Consider the following 21,217-nt stretch of genomic DNA (forward strand, 5'->3'; position numbering starts at 1 on the left):
CAGGCACATGCGAACTCGTTATGTTTTGGTTTTCTGACACATGGAGGTCACTGCCACGTTCCATGCGTGCTGTTGAAGGGACTGCCTTTCGAATGGTCTTCAGAATAAATCTTTCCCTGCCAACTCCGTGCATTTACTTTATCTTCTTTAAATGTGTCCTCGATTAGAAAAAGTGTAGTTCTGTGCTGATCTTTCCATTAGTCCAAGCCCATGCACATGTGCTTATGTATGATCGTACCAGGGGGTACACATGTGCACTGTTCTCAGTTAAGTGTCGGGTGAGGCTCAGAACCATCCTCTTGGTGCGTGTTCTCATCATGGTGTCGTAACTGGTTGCACAATAACAAGTGAGTGTGTAAGTGGCCATGCAGTAATCATATCACATTGTGGATGGGATTGGAATTAACCATAAGCTTGGGGTGCTGCTTCTTTGGCTTTGCATTTACGATGAGGAATTTGAGCAGTTATACGACCTGATGAGTGAACCAGTATTTTTTTCTGATTTTTAATGCGTAACTGGTATTTTTTAAATTAATAAACTTAGTTTTTTAAGAGAAGTTTTAGGTTCACAGCAAAGCATAACAGAAAGGAAAGAGAGTTTCCATATACCCCTATCCTCACACATGCAAAACCTCCCTCACTATCACCACCCTGCACAAGAGTGGTACCTTGGTTACAATCCATGAACACAATTGACATATCATCAACCAGAGCTGGTAGTTTACGTTAGCGTTCATTCTTGGTGGTGTATATGCTATGGGTGTAGACAAATGTATAATGACGTGTGTCACCATTATAGAGTACAATTCACAGTCCAGAGAATCCTCTGTGCTCTGCTTCTTCATCCTCCCTCTCCCTAACCCCTGGCAACCACTAACCTTTTTACTGTCTCCACAGTTTGCCTTTTCCAGTATGTCATGTAATTGGAGTTTTACAGTATGTAACCTTTTCAGATTGGCTTTGCTTAGTAATATGCTTTTTAAGTTTCCTCTGTGTCTTTGTTTTTTGTTGTTGTTGTTTCAGGGAGAGAGAGAGAGAGTGGAAGGGAGAAAGATAAAGAGAGAAACATCAATGTGTGAGAGAAACATCATTGGTTGCCTCTCACACACACCCACTGGGGACCCTGCCCACAACCCAGACATGTGCCCTGACCAGGAATCCAACCAGCAACTTGCGGTCCTCAGACCAGCAGTCAATCCACTGAGCTACACCAGCCAGGGCTGAGCTTCCCCCAGGTCTTTTTAAAACTTAAAAAAATTATTTTTTATTTCAGAGAGAGGGGAAAGGAGGGAAAGAGGGAGAGAAACATCAATATGAGAGAGAACCAGCGACCTTTTAGTTTGTAGGCAATGCCCAATCAACTGAGCCACACCAGCCAGGGCCCCTCCAAGTCTTTCCATGGCTTGACGGCTCATTTCTTTTTAGCGCTGAATAATCCACCATGGTCTGGATGTACCACAGTTTATCTATCCACTTTCTTACTGAAGGACATCCAAATTTTGCCCATTATGAATAAAGCTGCTGTAAACATCTGTGTGCAGGCTTCAGTGTGACATAAATTTTCATGAGTCAATATTAAAACAAAAAATTTTCAGTCCTTCTTTTTCAAGGTGCCATCTTAATTTAAATATAAGTAGTCTGAGATCTCCAGGTGAGCTATTTAAAAACCATGACCCTTTACAACCTACTCATTTATATGAAGAAGAATTTTCTCTACAGCAGGCAACCAAAACAAAATACAGAAATAAATTGGAAGCTAAAACTGGTGTGACTACGATTATCAGCCATAATTCCAGATTTCAAGTTTTCATGTTGATCAAAATCTCATCTATTATATTTGAACCAAGCAATTGTCATAAATCTGCACTTAAATAAATGTAGCAATAAAATGCAGCTTTTTTCCTATTTTACATATCAGGATTCTGTAAAATTTTGTTGAAAAAAATTTCACTGCTAAAACAAAACATAACATTTTTTTCAAAAGCATTTTTATCATTTTGTTCCCATTACCGGGTATCCCCCCCATAAAAATAACTTTTTTTTTAAGTTTGAAATTTACTGAAATACACAGGCAAGGAGAGTAGAAATGGGGACGATTTCCTACTCCCAGGCTCACGTCTTTACAGGGCTCATTGAAGCCAGCAGGACATTGTACCAGCATCTCAGGTTGAGAGCCACAACGCTGAATTTTGTAACGTGTTAGTGGTGAGTGCCTTGTGGGGGACTTTTCCTCCTCGTGTGAGATCTCACTACAGGGGCCAATGGGGATGTCAGATACGTGGATTCTGCTCCAGGGCCCAGGGATCCTTTGCTCTCCAAGGCCATGCTCCAGTTGTTAAATCAACAGTGAACATGACAGCAGTGAGAAACTGTTTTCTCTGGCTGGGAGGCTGCCTCCAAGCAGTAACTTCTAGAAGGGTGGCATAGATATTTGATGTACAGCTAGTTGTCTCTGCAAGCCCCCTTGCTGTTGAATAACTAAAACTTAATCTCAGTCAATTCAGTAGGACCTCAGCTGAGTCAAGACCTTTCCACAACCCCCTCCTTAGTTTTAAGAGGAATAGATAGAGCCAAACCCACCAACTGGGACTGGGGAAGAAGGCAGGACATCTGGTCCTCAGTTGCTATCATCGATCCCTGTTGGCACCTGCATTTTCATCTGGTATCCAGTTGGACAGGCCATGCACATAAGAGCTACGGCCCCCTCATTCTAATCTCAAGGCCTCTTCAGGCACTCAGCTTTCTCTCAATTCCTGCCTTGCCCATCTCGAAGGGCATGGGAAACTTTCAGCTACTTTTCTGTGATCCTTCTAGGTGGGGAGCAAGGAACAGGACACACTAGCTTGCACCTACTCCACACTGACATCATGCGGAGTGCAGAGGAATTGCATGGGCTGTGTCACTTCCCCGAGCTCCATGGGAAGTGAGGCTCAGATCCCCTCTTGTCTCATATTCTCTAACCTTTCTGAGGTTCTATGTCCCACCCCACTGCAGCCCCCACAAAGACCCCCTTCTCCTCTAGTGGTTCTCTTCCTCTTCCCCCATCAGAATGAGTCAGGTTGCTGGGAACTGCCTGGGGTGGGAGGGACTGTTTCTGACCGACTACAGTTTCTGTCAAGTCTATTCCTACAAGTATTTTATGCCTTTCAGGTTAGGTTCTGATATCTCAAAAACTTCTAATTGATTTTCAGCCAGAGAGAGAAACATTGATTTGTTCCACCTATATATGCACTCATTGGTTGATTCTTGCATGTCCCCTGACTGGGATCAAACCCACAACCTTGGGGTATCAGAATGACTCTCTGACTAACTGAGCTACCTGGCCAGGGCCCAAAACCTTTACTCTTAAAGCTGTCATCTCTGCCTGGAATTTCATATACCTATTTTAAAACCGAAATGCTAAGGATTTTCCTTTTGTCTACTTTTTTTACTCTAATAATCATCTTGACGAAATAAATGCCTTACCCTTATATTTAGTTCTAGTGAAGGGATTGCTAGAAATAAAACAATATCAATTAACATTTAAAAAACTGGCCTGTTATATATATAAACAAAGCCAGATATAAAATCTTAAAGAATTCTGAATGGACCTTTTCCTTATCAAGTTAGGTCAATTCATAATAATAAAATGTGTTTAGGCTAAACAAACCTAGAAAAATGATCTCCATTAAAGGTTAACTTCAGAAAATTATTACACATAAAATCCAGAAGATATTATATGGGGTCCTAGTTAAATAAAATCAACAAAACCTGCCCTGGCTGGTATGGTTCAGTGAATTGGGTGCCAGCCTGTGAACAAAAAGGTCGCTAGTTCAATTCCCAGTCAGGGCACATGCCTGGGTTTCAGGCCAGGTCCCCAGCTGGGTGTGAGAGGCAGCCCATCAATGTTTCTCTTACACATCAATGTTTCTCTCCCTTTCTTTCTCCTTTCCTTCCCTCCTCTCCAAAAATAAATAAATAAAGTCATTAAAAAAATAAAATTCACAAAACCTGCCATGTTCTCAATCAAAAGTTTCTCTTTATTTAGATACCAGAGAGAAGTTTGGATCTCCACAAAGAAATAGAGAGCCTCAGAAATGCTAACATGAAGCATTACTTGAAAGTAGACTGCAGTAAGTTAAAATGTATACTATACACCCTAGGGCACCTACTGAAAAATAAAGCAAGGAGGCAGAGCTAATAAGCCAATAGAGGAGAAAAAATAAAATCATTAACAATAACACTCCAAACACTCTATTATTCCAAAAGAAGGTAGGACAGAAAGAAAAGTTGAAAAAAAAAAAAGGAAAAAAGAACAAATGCAGCAAATAAAAAAATAACAAGATAGCAGATTTACATTGAACTATATCCATAATTATATTAAATCTAAGTGACATAACACCCCAATTAAAAGCAGATGTTGTCAGATTAAATTAAAATGAAAAAAATCAATGAGTGGTGTGATTTCCACAAGAAACCTACTTAAAATAAAAAAAATAGGTTAAAACTAAAATAATAGGGAGACTGTATCACACAAATACAAGTCAATAGGTTTGATGGGTTTTTATTTATCTAAAATACAGAAAGATGTTTTTCGCGTTCAGGACAAAATCACTGGCGAGTAACATTTTTAAAGTGCCTTGCCAATCTGTAAGCATTAACCATTTTTAGAATGGAAATTACACCAGCCCTACAGAATAGAACTATGTCAGCCCCAAAGTGAACCACACATGCAATTTTAAGTTTTCTAATAGCCACGTTTAAAAAAGTGAAAAGAATAATGGTGGATAAATTACATTATACATTTATCAAAAACCCTAAAATATGTAACAGCAAGAATGAACCCTAATGTATACCACGGACTCTGGAGGAGGAGGATGTGTTAGCGTAGGTTCACTTATGTAACCAAGGGACCGTTGTGGCGCAGGATGTGATAGTGGAGGGGTCTGTGTGTACGTTCAGGCAGGAGGTTTATGGGAAATCTCTGTGCCTTCTGCTCAATTTTGCTATAAACCTAAAACTGCTTTGAAAACTAAAGCCTTAAAACAAAAACACGTAAAAAGAACAAGTGAATCAATTTTAATAATATTTTACTTTCTTGTTTTCATATCGAATCCCTAAAATCTGGTTCCAGCACATTTCAATTTGGGCTTGCTACATTTCAATTACTCAAGAGCCACAATGTGACTCATGGCTCCCATACTAGACAGTGCAACTCTGAACTTCTGGATTCTTCTCTCCTGGGCAGGAGTCAGAGAGTAAGGTGGGGAGTAAGGTGGGAGTAAACGCAGCCAGTCGGTTCTGTGGATCAAGTTGAAGGTTGACCCCATCTCTCACTACTCTAGAATGGAACATCACTCACTGTCTGTCAAGCACTGTGTTAGACATACTATGTACGAAGTCTGCTCTTTTTTCCCCAGCTTCCAGTATCATTTATTTTTCCTAGACATCTGGATACAATTAACTGTAATAAGACAGTGCTCAATGCTATTTTAAGTTTCATTTTAGGTTCTTGAAACTACCTCAACATTTGTAAATGTGAGTTAAGCAAAGAGTAACTTTATGTGTAGGCTACTTTATAAAGGCCAAATTCTGTTATAGTAAAGCCTATGTGTTGCACATAAATTTTGTGTGGTTATATCAATATCAAGTAAATTGGTGGTATGTCAAATTTTAGTTTTCCAGTTTTTACTGGAATGCTAATTCTCACATTTATAATGTCTTCTTTAATCTTCTCAAGAAGTCAATATTAGAGTAAAGGAAAGAGAAGTTAAAAGACTTTGCCCAAAGTCACACAACTGGTTAGTGTTACAGTGTCATTTGGACTCGGGTAGTCTTAAATCAGCGGTCTCCAACATTTTGGGCACCAGAGACTGATTTCAGGGAAGACAATTTTTCCACAGACTGGGGCAAGGGGTGGGGGGATGGTTTTATAGCCTGCCACCAGAGGCAACTTAATTGCCATTGCCACTCACTGACAGGGTTTGATATGCATCTGCAAGTGATTGATTTATTATGGTCTCCGTGCAGGTCCAAACCTCTCTGCTAATGATAATCGTGTTTGCAGCCGCTCCCCAGCACTAGCATCACTGCCTCAGCTCCACCTCAGATCATCAGCATTAGATTCTCATAGGGAGTATGCAACCTAGATCCCTCGTATGTGCAGTTCACAGTAGGGTTTGTGATTGTCTGAGAATCTAAAGCCACCACTGATCTGACAGGAGGCAGAGCTGGGGCGTGATGGGAACAATGGGGAGTGGCTATAAATACAGATGAAGCTTCCCTCACTCACACCCCACTGCTCACCTCCTGCTGTGTGGTTAGTTCCTGGCCCAAGGGTTGGGGGCCCCACGTTAAGCCCATGCTCTTCCCACTACCTTTATATTGCTGCTCTCTGTCTTGTGGGAAAGCTGTTTCTGGTGGTCTGAATGGAGGGAAACTGGAAATAAACTATTGGCTTCATCACAAAACAGCAAGGTAATCTAAAATGGATATACTATTTTTTCAAGCCTATTGACCATGTCTGAGGCTAGTGTCCAACCATTTGCCTCAGTGGGCAATAGTCAATAGAATCTCCAGGTCCATTTGCTTATTGGACTCCCTTCATAGGAGGGTTAATCATCCAGATAGGGGACCAGAATGCTTAGCCAAAAAGGGCCTTAATCTCTCTATTTTCTGACTTCCCCCAGGATATAGTAACTGGTCAGCCATTGTTCTGGGTGGGAGGATCTCAAGCAACTTCTACTTAGGGCTCATTAACACATCTCAGATTTAGCCATTCTTCTAACATGTCTGTCTCAATGATACACACATTGGTAGTAGAGAAATTGTCTCTACTACCAGAGCCCCTCAGCTTCACTAGCATAACTGCACTGATTTACTCATCCAGAGCAACTCTGCTGCCACAGCTCAGAGATCTCCAAGTGTTCAAGCATTCTCTTTGTGCATGAGACCTCCGGTATCACCGCTGTGAGACAACCAAGATGGGCTCAACGCCTCCAGTTACTGAGGGCTTTGGAATCTTTGAACAGCAACTGTGAATCCTTTATCTTTTTTCTCCTTCTTCAGGCTCTCCTTCAGGGTCAATGATTTATGAAGGGTGGGTAGATGGTCTTTCACTTGCTATGCTGTTGGTTGAATTGTGTGTCCCCCTCCCCAAATTCACATGTTCAAGTCCTAGTCCCCAGTTCCTCCGAATGTGGCCCTATTTAGAAATAGGGGTTATTGCAGATGTATTTAGTTAAGATGAGATCATATTGGTTTAGGGTGGGCCCCTAAATCAATATGACTGCTGTCCTTATAAAAGCAGAAAATTTGGACAGACCGTACACACAAGAGGATTCCATGTGAACATGAAGGCAGAGATCAAGGGGATGCATCCAGAAGTCGAGGAGTGCCCAAAGATTGTTCAGCACACCAGTGAAGCTAGGAGAGAGGCATGAATCAGATATTCCCTCACAGCTCTCAAAGAAACCCAACCCTGCCAACACTTTGATCTCGGATTTCTGGTTTCAAGAACTCTGAGACATAAATTTCCGTTGTTTAAGCCACCCGGTTTGTGGTGCTTTGATACAGCCTAGGAAAACTAATATAGGAACCCAATGGTCTAATGACCCATCTTCATGGCTTAGAACAATCAGTCCACCTATCGAATTACCTTGGGAGTCATATCAATTACCTGTATGACCCCATTTTTCCACATGGAAACTCCCCTACAGGCTTCCCTTATGACATTTTCTGAGGTTCACAGAACTAAGGAGACCAACTGTTCCGTTTTGCCTGGAACTACGAGGTCCTGGGACACAGGACTTTCAGTTTTAAACCAGGATAGTCCCATCTAAAGCAAGATGTATCAGTCACTTTACACAGAGCCCTCTTCCTGCTCAGGTCATTTTAGGGCACAGTTGGGTTGAGAGCAACCGTCTTTAGCTCCCTCAGCTGAGCCGGGTAACCACAGAATTGGGGAATTCTGGGCAGAGGAGCTACATGTTGTGAAAGAGGGGTGAAAGCAATTAAGAGGTTTGGAACAAGATTAAAAGGTTCTGAAAGGATGGTGGCAGGGGTACAGGAAGGGTGTGGAGATGAAGCTGAAAACACTTCTGGGTCCAATTGCTAAGAACCTCTGACACCATGTTAAATAGTCGTGCATCATTCTATCCGTAAGAAAAGAAGTGGCGCCTCCAGAGTCTGAAGCAAAAGAGTTATCATCAGAGCAGATGTTGGATGTTTTAGAAAGATTATCATGTTTCTTATTGTAACTTAACACATAATAGGTATGGAAGAAACCTAAAAGACAAAGAAATCAACTTCAGCGTGTGGACTTTGTTTAGAACTTGAAAAACTGCGAAAGGAAATTATGTGAAAATAGATGAATCTAAACACTGAATATTCACTATTAAGGAATTAAAAAAATTAACTCTGGTTTGTGCCTTTTTTTTAAGGGAAGGGAAAGGATAAAGTATTAATTCAGGACAGAGAGAGGAAGATCAGAAAGAAGAGAGCGAGACAGTGCTTTGCTAGCCACTGTACCCTCTCAAACATTCTCACAGTGGCTTCTGGGGGAGGAGAGGTAAGGGATGGGGTAGGGACCCGCCTCCAAACGGTCTCTTAAAGTCTAAACCTGATATTCAAAGGCTCTCATATCTAGGTGCACAAGCATTCCTTCCTCAACCTTTCCCTGGTGAGATTAGTACTTATTAGTCCATCAAAGGACACACTGAAGCTACCTATGTCAAAGAACTTTGGCGGGTGAATCTGTGCCTTGGGTGGCTTGTCAGGGGACCGTATCTAAGGCAGAGCCCCTCAAGACTTTAGGGGAGGACCGAGTTGTCCGCTGCGACATGCCTTCTTTGGGTGTGAGGCGGCGTCCTGAGCAGAAAGGATATTAAGAGGATTATCGAGGGTTTGCGAAAGGGAGAAGTGAATCTGGTTCAGCCTCGGACTTTGTCTTAGTTCTCAGGGTGAACTTGTGGTGTGATCTTAGGCAGGTCAGAGTCTCTCTGAGCCTCAGTGACTCACTCTATCTGCAAACCTCGGGAGGTGGTAGAGGTATTCTAAGGGCCCTCCAGCTTTGACATCTTCTGATTCCCCTCCAGGAGAAGCGGGCAGGGGTTCTCCGCGGCAGAAGCCGACACACAGCTGGCCCAAAACAAAGAGACACGGTCACTGGCACGTTCCCGCCCCCAGCAGGTTTTGGAAACTCTCGACAGCCTAGGGCGGGGCTTGAGCGAGCCGCAGCCAACACCAAAGTTCCAGGTCGCCGGGGCGGGGTCTCCGCGCGTTGCGGCGGTAGCCTGGGCTGAGTCCGAGCATCCAGCTGTCTGGACCTGCGGGCCCGGACAGGCGACCGGCCCGGACGTCCCCGAGAGTTTCCGCTGCTGCTTCTGCTGGCGGTAGCGGTGATCGCGGAGGTGTCAGGGGCCCTGTCCCCGGGCAGTGTGGGTGAGTAAGTGCTGAAGTAGCGGTTCGGGGCGGTCCGGACGCGGCCGCCTCAGCGCGCAAGATGGCGCGGGGCTGGGGGCAGGGTTGCGCGGGACCCCCCGGACCCGGCTCACGTCCGGTGACCCAGGGGCCGGAGATCCCAGCGGCAGGAAAGGGTGCGGAGCTGGACGAGAGAGGACTCCTCTCCACCCTCGCTCTCCCCGCCCCGAAGATCTGCTGAACTGGCAGCTGTGACCCATGTTCGAGGCCTTGCTCGGTCCCCACCAGACAGGGGGACCCCCAGCTCGTCCCTTATCTCCTCGACAACTCTGGTCTCTCAGAAAAAGGCGAGAAATGCCTTTGCCCAGGATCGTCGCGAGGGTTGGCTGGGTTTGTAGGTGCACCCACCCCACCACCGTCCTGACCAGTTATTGTTACTTGACCCTCGCTGGGTTCGGAAAGGCAGACCTCGGGCAGCGAGCCGTGAGGGGCCCAACAGCCCGCAGGGTTCCAGTCCAGCAGAGAGAATACACCCACCCCTTCTAAATCCGATTCGGCTGCGGTTCGCTGTGGGTGCACCGTGCGTCCGAGACAGCGCCGGGCTCCGGCGTGGGACATTAAGAATCGGGCAGCCCCCGCTCTCTGAGCGCCGGCAGGCAGGCTGGAGGAGAGTTTTTTTTTTTTTTTTTTTTTCTTGATCTGGGGGAATTAAACCCGGAGTGGATAGGAAAGTGTTTCAGTACTCGCTGAGCGTCTCTCCGGAGCTGGGCTTTAGGGGTTGATGCGAACGTCTGCCCTCCAGTAGCTCTCCGGTCAGGAAGTGCGGTATACAGGACACAAGCAGCTGGAAGTCAGCGCAGGAGTGTCCGGGGGAGGTGAAGGGCTCTGGGTGCGCAGAGGGAGTGAGACGACGTCCACCTGAGGAGGTAGGAAAATTGAGTGTTTCCCTAACTGCACTACACGGTAAAGAATGGCAGAGATTTATACGTGCAAAAGTGGTGGAGCAGTGCATTGCACTTACTGCAAGAGCTTACACCTAGAAAGAGCAAAAACCACCCAACAGGGTTTTAAGGTAATGTACAATGGTAAAGACCCCCCCCCCCCGCTTTTTTTTTTTTTTTTAAGGCAAGGAGGGAAGAGAATTACGGCAGGAACCTGGGATTAATTCATTGTAATTGGGTTCTAAATTTAGCTGTCAATTAGATGGAAACCATAGGAGAGGGAGAGAGAAAATGCTGTGTATTCTTGGCTAAGTCAGCTTACCTTTTTGGGCCCCATTTGTCTCATTAAGTTGAAGAGAGGAACTAAAGCATTTCCAAAGTTATGGTCCATAGAATACTAGCTAGTCGTTCATTTTCCTCTCACAACTAGTCAGTTCTGTGGGTGATAGTAGAGTGGAGTATTTATGAACACAGCAACAGGTTATTCAGTCTTAGTCTTTTTGTGCTTTAATATCCACATTTAAAATATATATGTCAGATTTTTTTGAGAATTGAGGTAATACATGAGTACCATTTAGAATAGCATATAGTAAGCACTGAAATGTTAGCTATTAAATAAGTTGGGAAACACTGCACATCATACCCTTTTCTTTAAAATTCACAAAACATGTTAGATTTCCAATAGAGAGTCCAGGGATTCCTGTGGTAAAGGAACTGGTTTGCTGGGGGAGTGGGGAAGTGACTGCCAGTGGGTATGGTGTTTCTTTTAGGGTGATGAAAATGTTCTAAGTTAAATTGTGGTGGTGATAGTTGCACAACTCCACAAATATACTAAAAACAACGGAATTGTATACACTTTAAAAGGATGAATTTTGTATTACGTGACTGTTAATGAATAAACTGATTCAACAATTGATTTAAATGGGCCACACCAAAAGGGAAGTGACAGGAACTCCAGGAAAGACTTTGGTAGAGGACAGGTGGGAGGAAGCAAAGCAAAAAATTATTTGATTAGTATAGCTTAAGTGGATGCCTTATTTGGGAAAGCCTAGGTAGCTGTTTCCATTTCTTAGCATTAGGGTATTACAGGTTTAGGTGGGTATTAGGCTTAGATGTCAGTTTTCTTGGGTAGACCGCTAAGACACTAAAGCCGCCTCAGTCTAATGGCCTCCTTGTTTAATTAATTTAACATGATTTATATAAGTACGTTATTATAGAAAGATAGAAACCGGTTTGCTTATAGAACTCCTTTTCCTTTATAGCACCGAAAGCACATTTTAGAAACAGTAGGTTAGAGGATTCCTAAAGGCCTAGCCAGCTCTCCAAGTCCATGACAGCACAGACTTTGCATATTTGATGAAAGAAAAATTTCAGTTTGACTTAATGTGAGATTTGTCCCTTGTACTAAATTCTGGGAAGCATATATTACTTGTTTCTTTACATAAAGGCCATTGAGTAATACAATGGATAGAAGCTTCCACTGTGTATCTGTACAACGGGTAGAAAATGTTCTTCAATCCTAAACAAAATTGAGAACACAGTATTACATTGTATTTCAGTGAAGGCTGAGCTGTGTTCCTGCTCTGTCTTGTTTCCTCTGTCCTTATCCTGTTCAAGGTTGGATATTCCTGCCTCCTGGTATAAGTCTTATCTGTTCTGACTTAGAGATTTTCATTCCTATTCTTGGGAGGATGGTGGGGGGGGGTGATATTACTTGCTCAATGATTATCATCTCTTGAGAAGTTTGGCTACACCCTCTTCATGGGAAGTAATGCCACACTTTCTATTCCAGTGTACTTTCTAATCCCTCCCTTTTCCAATCCTCCCCCACCCGCATCACACTTCCAGTGTTCCCTTTGAAGGAGAATGAAGGAAGAAGATGAAGGACAGGATGGGACCTTATGCTGTGGTGTGTCTGTCATGGCATCTGATAATAGCTGTTTCTTTTCAAGACTTTTGTAATAATAGTACATACGAGGGAAAGATGTAAAATTAAGGGCTAGATTTCAATAAGTTGACATTTAAGGAATTATGAAATAGCCCAGAATCCTGAAAAAAGGATGTAATAAATTTTAAGTTAGGAAAAAGCAAATGTCCATCTAGAGGAAATTAATAAACAGATTTTCTTTCCAAAGAAGTATCTTGGCCCACACATTGCAGAAAGAACAAGATTGGTGGTAGACCAGCAATGACAGTTTATTCTGGTATGCTGCTAAAAGTTCCTGTCTTATATCCATGGATTTCAGCAGTCTTTCATGCTACTTCTGAAAGAAAGTAGGATGATGTCAGGAGGTGGTTTTTATGTAGTAAAATGTGGGTTTTAGAAAAACAAAAAAGATAATGCAGGTATTTATTCAAGAAATATTTATTTAGTGCTTACTATGTGTCAGGCACTATTCTAGATGTAGAATTGATGCTTTTGAGGAGCTTACATTCTAGTGAGGAAAGATAGAAAATAAACATAAATAAAATGATTTCTGGTAGTGATAAGTATGCTATGAAGGAAACCAGATAACATAGAGAATTGTGTGAGTACAGGGAGGGTGGTTCTTTATATAGTGATGATGAGAGGCCTGTTTTAGAAGGTGTAGTTCAGAACCAAGATCTGAAGACGTGAAGGTGCTGTCCTTAGGAAAGATGAGAAGGGACCAAAAAGTGCAGAGGCCCTAAGGCAAAAAGGAGCAAAAGATCAGTATGGTTGTGACAGAATGAACAAGAGAGTAGGCTAGAGCTAAATGGTGCTGAGCCTTGCAAAAAGCCACATACAGATTGTGGATTTTATTGCATGTACAGATAAAAACCATAGATTTTTAAGTAAGAGATGTGTGCTTTGGTTTATATTTTAGATAATTCTGGCTTCTGAATTTTTTAAAAAATGATTATAGTGGATAGTAAAAACAGGGTGACTAGAGAAGCCCATTGCAGTAGTCGAAGCAGGAGATAATGGTGACAGAGCAGAGTGGTGGTGAAGGTAGAAGAGAGATTCAGGGCATGTTGCTGATGGATTGGATGTGGGAAGTGAGGTAAGGAGGAATTAAAAATTACTCACAGATTTTTACCTTAAGCAACTAAGTGAAAAATAATACCATTGCTGAGGTCAGGATGATGGGGAGGAGCAGATTGGAGGAGGTTGGCAAATGAGCCAGGAAGAGTTGAAAGTTCCATTTTTAAACATATTTAAGATAGATATTAGGAATAACTCCCCCAGGTCCATTGCTAAGGTTCATACCTGTCAGTAATCCATTCAGCAAATATTTATTAAGCTGGTAATAGCGCCAGACACTAGGATAGACACTAGATGTAAAGGGTAGGTGAAAACATCATCTCTGCTTTCTTATGGTTTATGGCTTAGTGGGACATTCAGACATTAAATATCACCCAAAATGTATATCTACATCAATAATATTATGTGGTTATATTAGTGCATATCCATTTATATTCTAAATCTGAAGGATGTAGCTGAGAAAAAAATTCATGTGATTTAGTCAAGTATATAGTATAATATGTTGGATGTTGTAAAGCACATAAGTAACATGAGGAAGACTTCAAGAAAAGGGTAGTAATAAAAGAAACATTATGACCATGTAATATACCACTGGAAGCTAGACATTCACACTCATGTGTGTTTGCTTATATTTTTTACAGTCACACTTCTAGATGTAAATGGGAGGATAGAGTGGGGAAGGGAATTACCCAAGAAGACTGGCTATTAGCATCTGGGGAGAAGACCTTAAGAGAGTCATTGCTTAGTTTCTTAATGATGAATGTCTGGGTTAAGGCTCTTTTGACTCCCAAAGGAAGAGAAACCAAGGGCTGGGGGGCTAGTTACATACCTTCTAACAGGAGAACTCACAGAAATCCAAGGGCGGGAAATTCAGTACAGCACAACACTTAGAGACTCTGTGGGAACTGGAAACTACTTTTGGAGACAGTCTCTCTCTACTTGTGGCTGGTTCTATCCCATGTATCTCTTGCATTTCCCACTGTCCATCAACCAACTTCCTCTTTTAACTCAAGGTGTCTGCACCACCATAAAACTTCAATTTTCACTGCCTCGACTCTTCTTGACCTTAGAGGTGCAGAGCCCACCACCAACTGGTTGCATATCTCTGTGCCTGAGTGTATGATTGGGATCAATTTACCCTTTGACCTGGGCTGAAAACTCATGATGTTTGTTAAATTACGGGTTGGTCACTATATGAAATGCAATAATGAAGTGATACAGTGAGGAAAATACCACTTTTTGTGCTTTTTTTTCCTGATAAAAAGGCATTGCATAACTAGGAAATTATTACCTATTAACCTTTAAATAAAAAATTTTTGAGCTGAGCACTGTGCTGAATGGGTACTAGAAGTTTACAGCCAATCTGGGGATGCTCTAACTACAAACATGAAATGATGAGAGAAGAGTTAAAGTGTTCAAGTTTCTAGTCCTGACTAAAATAGTAGAGCCTTAGATAGAAAAAAGGAGAAGGAGAAGAAAGAAAACCTATCCCAAAACCAACATGGCTTGGATTGTGGGAGAAAAAAGGCTACTAGTTGAGGTGAGATTTAAGTCAGCAGAAGGAGGGCACCAAGTGTTTCAAGCAGAAAGCTGTGTAAATGAAGGCTTTCTTTGTTTAAAAAAAAATGCTAGAATGTGAGGGAAAGGGGAGGTTAGATTTTAAAAATTTTAAACGCCCTTGATGAGAAGATCTGGCTGTCACATTGGCAATAGAATCAAATGAATATAACTGGTTGTTGCAACAGTGTAGCATGATGCAAGCAGTGGAGAAGGGTATCTGTAACTTACAAAGGACTCACAAAAATATATACGTGTACGTCCAGATAGATAGGTAAGTAAGTGTGGTGAGATGACAAGATATTAGCAATATTGAATCAGGTGGCTGGGTATATGGGTGATCATTTTACTGGTTTGGCTCTTCATTGGCTGATGATATACCATAGTTCACCATGTATAATGTGCACCCATGTTTTTGGCCCAAACTTTCAGGAAAAAATCTTTTGTTTTAATTTTTAATTCAATTAATTATTTATATTTAGATGCTTGTTTTTTGTATTACCAAGGAATCGTAGCATTTATTTTTAAGATTTTATTTATTAATTTTAGAGAGGGGAAGGGAGGAAGAAGAGAAGGAAATATCAGTGTGTGGTTGCCTCTTGCGGGGCCCCCGACTAGGGACCTGCCCCACAACCTAGGCGTGCACCCTAGACTGGGAATCGAACAGGCGACCCTTCAGTTCGCAGGCTGGTACTCAGTCCACTGAGCCACACCAGCCAGGGCAAGAAATTTTATGTAGCAAATAATTACAAAACACAAGAACAGATATGAGTTATTTCAGGCACTACCCATGTATAATACATGTCCTTTGTTTTCCCCTCAAAAATTTGGGCAAAAAGTGCATTGTATACACAGCAAAATATGGTAGTCTACACACACACACACACACACACACACACACATAAATATTTACAGGGATAAATGTAACAATTGAAAGAATGCATTTATAAGTTGTAGTTGCAGTTGTCATTTAAACGTTTTTTAAAGTGAATGTCAATTTCCAGACATTCACTTTATCATTTTGAAAACAAATTCGACTACAATTAAGATCGGATTTTCTTATTAACTGTCCTTTTTTTTTTTTTTTTTTTTTTTAAATCTAGAATGACCTTTTTCCAGTATCAGCTCAGGTTCAGTTTTTCCCAATCAATGATTTCGAACATATGCATTCTGTTTTAGTAATTCTATAGAAAATCATTAATTAGAGGGCAAGAGTGTATCTAGAGTTTTTATTGGGATTCCATCATTTAGGCATTATTAATTGAATTATTTATTGCCATGTGGTTGAACTCAATCTCCAGTTCTTCTGTCCTGCTGGAAGTTGGGAGGTCAGAGATGAAATCATGCAGCTATCTGAAAACCTCTTATCTCTAGGCTGATCTTTCTAGCACTGCCAGTCCTTGTCCTGAATACATCTGGGTGAGACCTTGGTCCACCTCATTAGCATAACAAAGACATTCCTATTGCTCCGGGAAATTCCAAGGATTCAGAGTCTCCAGGAACCAGGGACAAAGGCTACTCTTTAAACAAACAAACAAACAGACAGACAGACAGGAAAAGTCTACCCTATATCTTGCATCCTCCTGTGACCACCACTCTTTTACTTCCATCACTGCTAGACTTCTTGAGAGCCTGGGTTTGCTGTTTATACTTCCTCCCTTCTGGTTTATTCCTTAATGTCATTCACATCAACCAACTCCACAGAAAGTACATTGGGGAGGTCACTGAGTGGCCTCCTAATTAGTAAATCCATTTCTTTTCTAAGTCTTCAATCTAACTGACTATTCTGGGGTGTGACACTAGCTACTCCCTCTTCTGTGATGTCTTTCTTGCTATCGCTCTGTTCCATCTCAATCTCCTCTTTGTTTCTTCTCACGTCTCAGAAACTGCTGTTCTTTAAAATTTGACATTGTGTTCACTTCTCACTAGAAACTCTCCCTAGGCAATGTCATCATCTTTACCTTCTTTATACTGATGATTCCAAATTTGGATCTTCAGACTTGGCGCTACCTGCATTTCAAGCTTGGGTTTTTGACTTGACTGGATTTCCATCTGGATGTCCTGTAGGAATCTTAAACTGAACATGTCCAAAACAAAATTTACTGTCTTTTAAAAAATTATTCAACTTACATTATAGGTATAATAAGGGAATAGAGTCCACAGGGCAAATTGTAAGGGTTGAATGAGATAATGTATAAAGCAAACTAAGTAAAATTCTGGCATGTGGAAGTACATATACATTAGCTATTATTACATGACAGTCTTCCCTATTAGGACTATAAATTTTGGGGGCCAAGAACCAACCTAGCACTGTCCTTGGCTGGGCTACTAGCACTGTCCAAGAAGCCAAGATACATAGTAAAGGTTTGTTGAATTAAAATTAATAATAATAATAATCTTTGAATAAATGTGTAGCCATCAGATTTAGCTTAACTGTCTTGTTTACCTGAAGTGGGCAACATCGGGTGTTTCTGTTTCTTCTAGGTGCATTGTGTTGTGACCATTCAAAGGATAATCAAATGTGCCGTGATGTATGTGAACAGGTAAGTTTACACCGTAACTCTGGAGGATATTAGTAGCTGTTTATTACGTAGAATTGTTTCAGAGAAACCTGCACAGCACCTAAGTGAACAGAGTTCACAGCACCTAAGTGAACAAGAGTTCACATCACCAGTAATGGAACAAATTAACGTGGGTCTGCTGACATGATGTGCTGTAAAAGAGCACAGTAGCTCATGTAGAATTTCTGTCAAAAATGCACAAACCTGACCATGAGAAACAATAGGGCAAGCCCAACAGGGGGAGGTTCCTCAGAACAAAAGCCTGTAATACTGTTTCTTTAAAAAGATAACAGAATTATAAAAACAAAGGCTATAAGAAACTTCCAGATTAAAGGAAACTAGAGGAGGTGTGACAACTTGATGCAAAGCGTGATCTGGACCCTGGAATGAAAAGATTGCTATAAAGGACACTGTTGGAATAAATTGGTGAGATTTGAATATGGGCTGTAATAATATTTTTATCAGTGCTGTAACCCTGAATTTGGTGGTTGTGTTGTGATGAGGTAGGATGGTGTTCTTGTTCTTGGAGGTACGTGTCGAAATTTAGAATGAATATTGTGGCTGTAATGAATTGTAACATGTTTTATCAAAATATTAGTAATAATAATGTGTTTTATGCAGAGAGTTAGAGTAAATATTGCAAAATGTTAATAGTGGGTCAATCTAGATGAAGACTAGATATTCATTGTACTACTTTTGAAACTTTATGTTTGAATTTCTCTGGTTGAGCCTTTTCAGGCAAGTTCTACTGAGACAATACCTACCTGTTCATAAGTCTTCTTACCTTCCTTTCACCATCTTGGTTGTGTAGTTCCAGCCTTAGTGCCTGAGAATTGATGGCCTCACTCATCTTTTGGAGGAGTTTTCAAGTAATTACGTGGATTTTGTCACTGACTAGAACCGAGAAAGCTATCTGAGACTAGAAGTTGCTTCAAAACAATATTATGAATGTAGAAGGATTTTGCAAGATACTTTCTAATTATAAAACGAGACAGTGACTTGGCTCGTCTAAAGAGCTGCCTGAGAATTCATGTCGAAACACATTGCAAATTGTTCTCTGCTAATTTATTGCCAGAAAAATAGCTTTTGAAACCCAAAACGGCCCCTTGATGCTGTCACCATAAGGGAGCTTTTAAAGTTGCTTTACAACTTTGGAAACACTGCTTTCCTGCCTTTTGCTTTTTTCTGTTTTTTTCCACTAGGTGTTCAATAGGGTGAATGATTTTTATGAAGCACCTGCAGCAGGCAAGATCCTAATTTCTTCAACTCAGAAATGTTAGAAATTCTATAACTTAGCCAAATTAGTTACCCCTAATAAGGAGCATTCTTCCCTGACCTAGTTACTTAGTGAGAATAAGACAAAGAAATAAGGCAATTTAGACTCCAGGTGTTACTCTTATTACTAGTTACACAAATGTTGAGTGTAACTTTTATCTCCAGATAGGACACTAAACTACAGAATTAGATTTACTCCCAGAGGAGGAGAGTTAAAGTCTGCGTTACATATGGGTACTTCCTCCTGCCACACTCGGCAGAAGGGTTTAGCCGGTCAGTCTTCACAATTACTGGGGGACTGCGTGAGCCATGTAGAAAGAGGCGAGGCTGATAAAACTAGCAGAGCTCACTCAGAATGAAAGGAAAATACCAGGAGTGAGGAATAATTATTTCTTCAGGAGAGAATGAAGAAAGGGTGAGGTCCTGATGACATTTAGGTTTTGGGTTAGAGTGAATAGTAGTATCCCTGAGGGTTATGGGAGGTTGGGGAAAGATTTGGTTTGGGGGAAGGTGAGTTGCTGAATTATCGTTGAAAACTGTGTGAAGACAGTTGGAGATTTGGAATTAAAACTTTCAAATTTGAATTTATGTAAGTCAGGCTGCTGTTTTATAGTAGTCAGTAAAGTAAAGTATCAGATGCCAGAGAAAAGTCAAGGAGTTTGAGGTCTGAGAAAAGGCCCTCGGTTTTTTAAGGAATTTTATTTATTTATTTTTAGAGAGAGGGTGAAGGGAGGGGGAAAGAGGGAGAAACATCAACCGGTGGCCTCTTGCATGCGCCTGGCCACAGGTGCCCTGACCTGGAATAGAACCCACAGCCTTTCACTTTGCAGAACAATGCCCAACCAGTGAGCCACACCAATCAGGGCAAGACCCTTAGTTGTTTTGTTTTGTTTTGTTTTGTTTTGTTTTGTTTTGTTTTTTAACTGTTAGAAGAGATGCTCTAGAGAAGGGATTTTGTTGCTTTGTTTATGCTGAAGCCCTCTCTTCTTAGAATAGTGTTAATATGAAAAACTCTGCATAAATATTTCTAGATTGACTGGAGCAGTGGGGCTAAAGTCAGAGATTTAAAACATTTTAATTTAAATTTATTTTACTTATTTTATTTTTTAAATTATTTTATTGATTATGCGGTTATACTTGTCCCATTTTCCCCCCTTTATTCCCCTCTGCCCTGCACACCCCCTCCCACCTACATCTCCCACCCCCTTTAGTTCATGTCCATGGGTCATTATATATAAGTTCTTTGGCTTCTATTTCCTAGAAGCCAAAGAACTTATATATATTTCCTATACTATTTTCTGTACTATTCCTAATTTCCCCTATATTCTACCTACCATTTATGCTACTATTCTCTGTACCTTTTCCCCCTCTCTTCCTACCCACTCCCCTGCTGATAACCCTCCATGTGATCTCCATTTTTGTGATTCTGTTCCTGTTCTAGTTGTTTGCTTAGTTTGTTTTTGTTTTTGTTTTAGGTTCATTTGTTAATAACTGTGAGTTTGTTGTCATTTTACTGTTCATATCTTTTATCTTTTCCTTAGATAAGTCCCTTTAACGGTTCATATAATAAGGTCTTGGTGATGATGAACTCCTTGAACTTGACCTTATCTGAGAAGCACTTCATCTGCCCTTCCATTCTAAATGAAAGCTTTGCTGGATAGAGCAATCTTAGATGTAGGTCCTTGCCTTTCATGACTTGGAATACTTCTTTCCAGCCTCTTCTTGACTGTGAGGTCTCTTTGAGAAATCAGCTCACAGTCTGATAGGAACTCCTTGGTAGGTAACTGTCTCCTTATCTCTTGCTGCTTCTAGGATTCTCTCCTTCATTTTAATCTTGGCTAATGCAATTATGATGTGCCTTGGTGTGTTCCTTTTTAGGTCCAACTTCTTTGGGACTCTGAGCTTCCTGGACTTCCTGGAAGTCTGTTTCCTTTGCCAGATTTGGGAAGTTCCCCTTTATTATTTGTTCAAATAATTTTTCCACTTGTTGCTTTTCCTCTTCTCTTTTTGGTATCCCAATGGTTTGGATGTTGGAACGTTTAAAGATGTCCTGGAGGTTCCTAAGCCTGACTTCATTTTTTTGAATTCTTGTTTCTTCATTCTGTTCTGGTTGAATGTTTCTTTCTTCCTTCTGGTCCACACCATTGATTTGAGTTCCAGTTTCCTTCCTGTCACTGTTCGCTCCCTGTACATTTTCCTTGATTTCACTTAGTGTAGCCTTCATTTTTCATCTAATTTGCAACCACATTCAACCATTTCTGTGAGCATCCTGATTACCAGTGTTTTGAACTCTGCATCTGATAGGTTGGCTATCTCTTCATCACTTAGTCGTATTTTTTCTGGAACTTTTGATCTGCTGTCATTTGAACCTTTTTTTTTTTTTTTTTTGTCTCACGCCTGCTACGTATAAGGGGTGGAGCCTTAGGTGTTCACCAGGGCGGGGCAACCCACAGTTGCTGGGTTGTGACGCTGTATGTGGG

At 41.3% G+C, this 21,217-nt stretch overlaps 1 protein-coding gene across 3 annotated transcripts in view; it reads left to right on the top strand.

The window, feature by feature from the left end:
* The first annotated feature begins 9,263 nt into the window (after positions 1-9,263).
* The window catches only part of RECK (reversion inducing cysteine rich protein with kazal motifs), a 61,070-nt gene continuing 49,116 nt past the window's right edge, over positions 9,264-21,217 (top strand). For 2 of the 3 annotated variants that reach the window (XM_036021917.1, XM_028525866.2), the window contains exons 1-2: positions 9,264-9,420; positions 17,386-17,444. In XM_036021917.1, coding sequence (XP_035877810.1) covers positions 17,421-17,444 — 24 coding nt within the window. In that variant the 5' untranslated portion in view covers positions 9,264-9,420; positions 17,386-17,420. Of the gene's footprint in view, positions 9,421-17,385; positions 17,445-21,217 lie in introns of those variants that run through there. The other variant, XM_036021918.1, reaches the window with a different exon arrangement.

The sequence above is a fragment of the Phyllostomus discolor genome, chromosome 3 (genome assembly GCF_004126475.2).
Source record: "Phyllostomus discolor isolate MPI-MPIP mPhyDis1 chromosome 3, mPhyDis1.pri.v3, whole genome shotgun sequence".
Lineage (NCBI taxonomy): Eukaryota > Metazoa > Chordata > Mammalia > Chiroptera > Phyllostomidae > Phyllostomus > Phyllostomus discolor.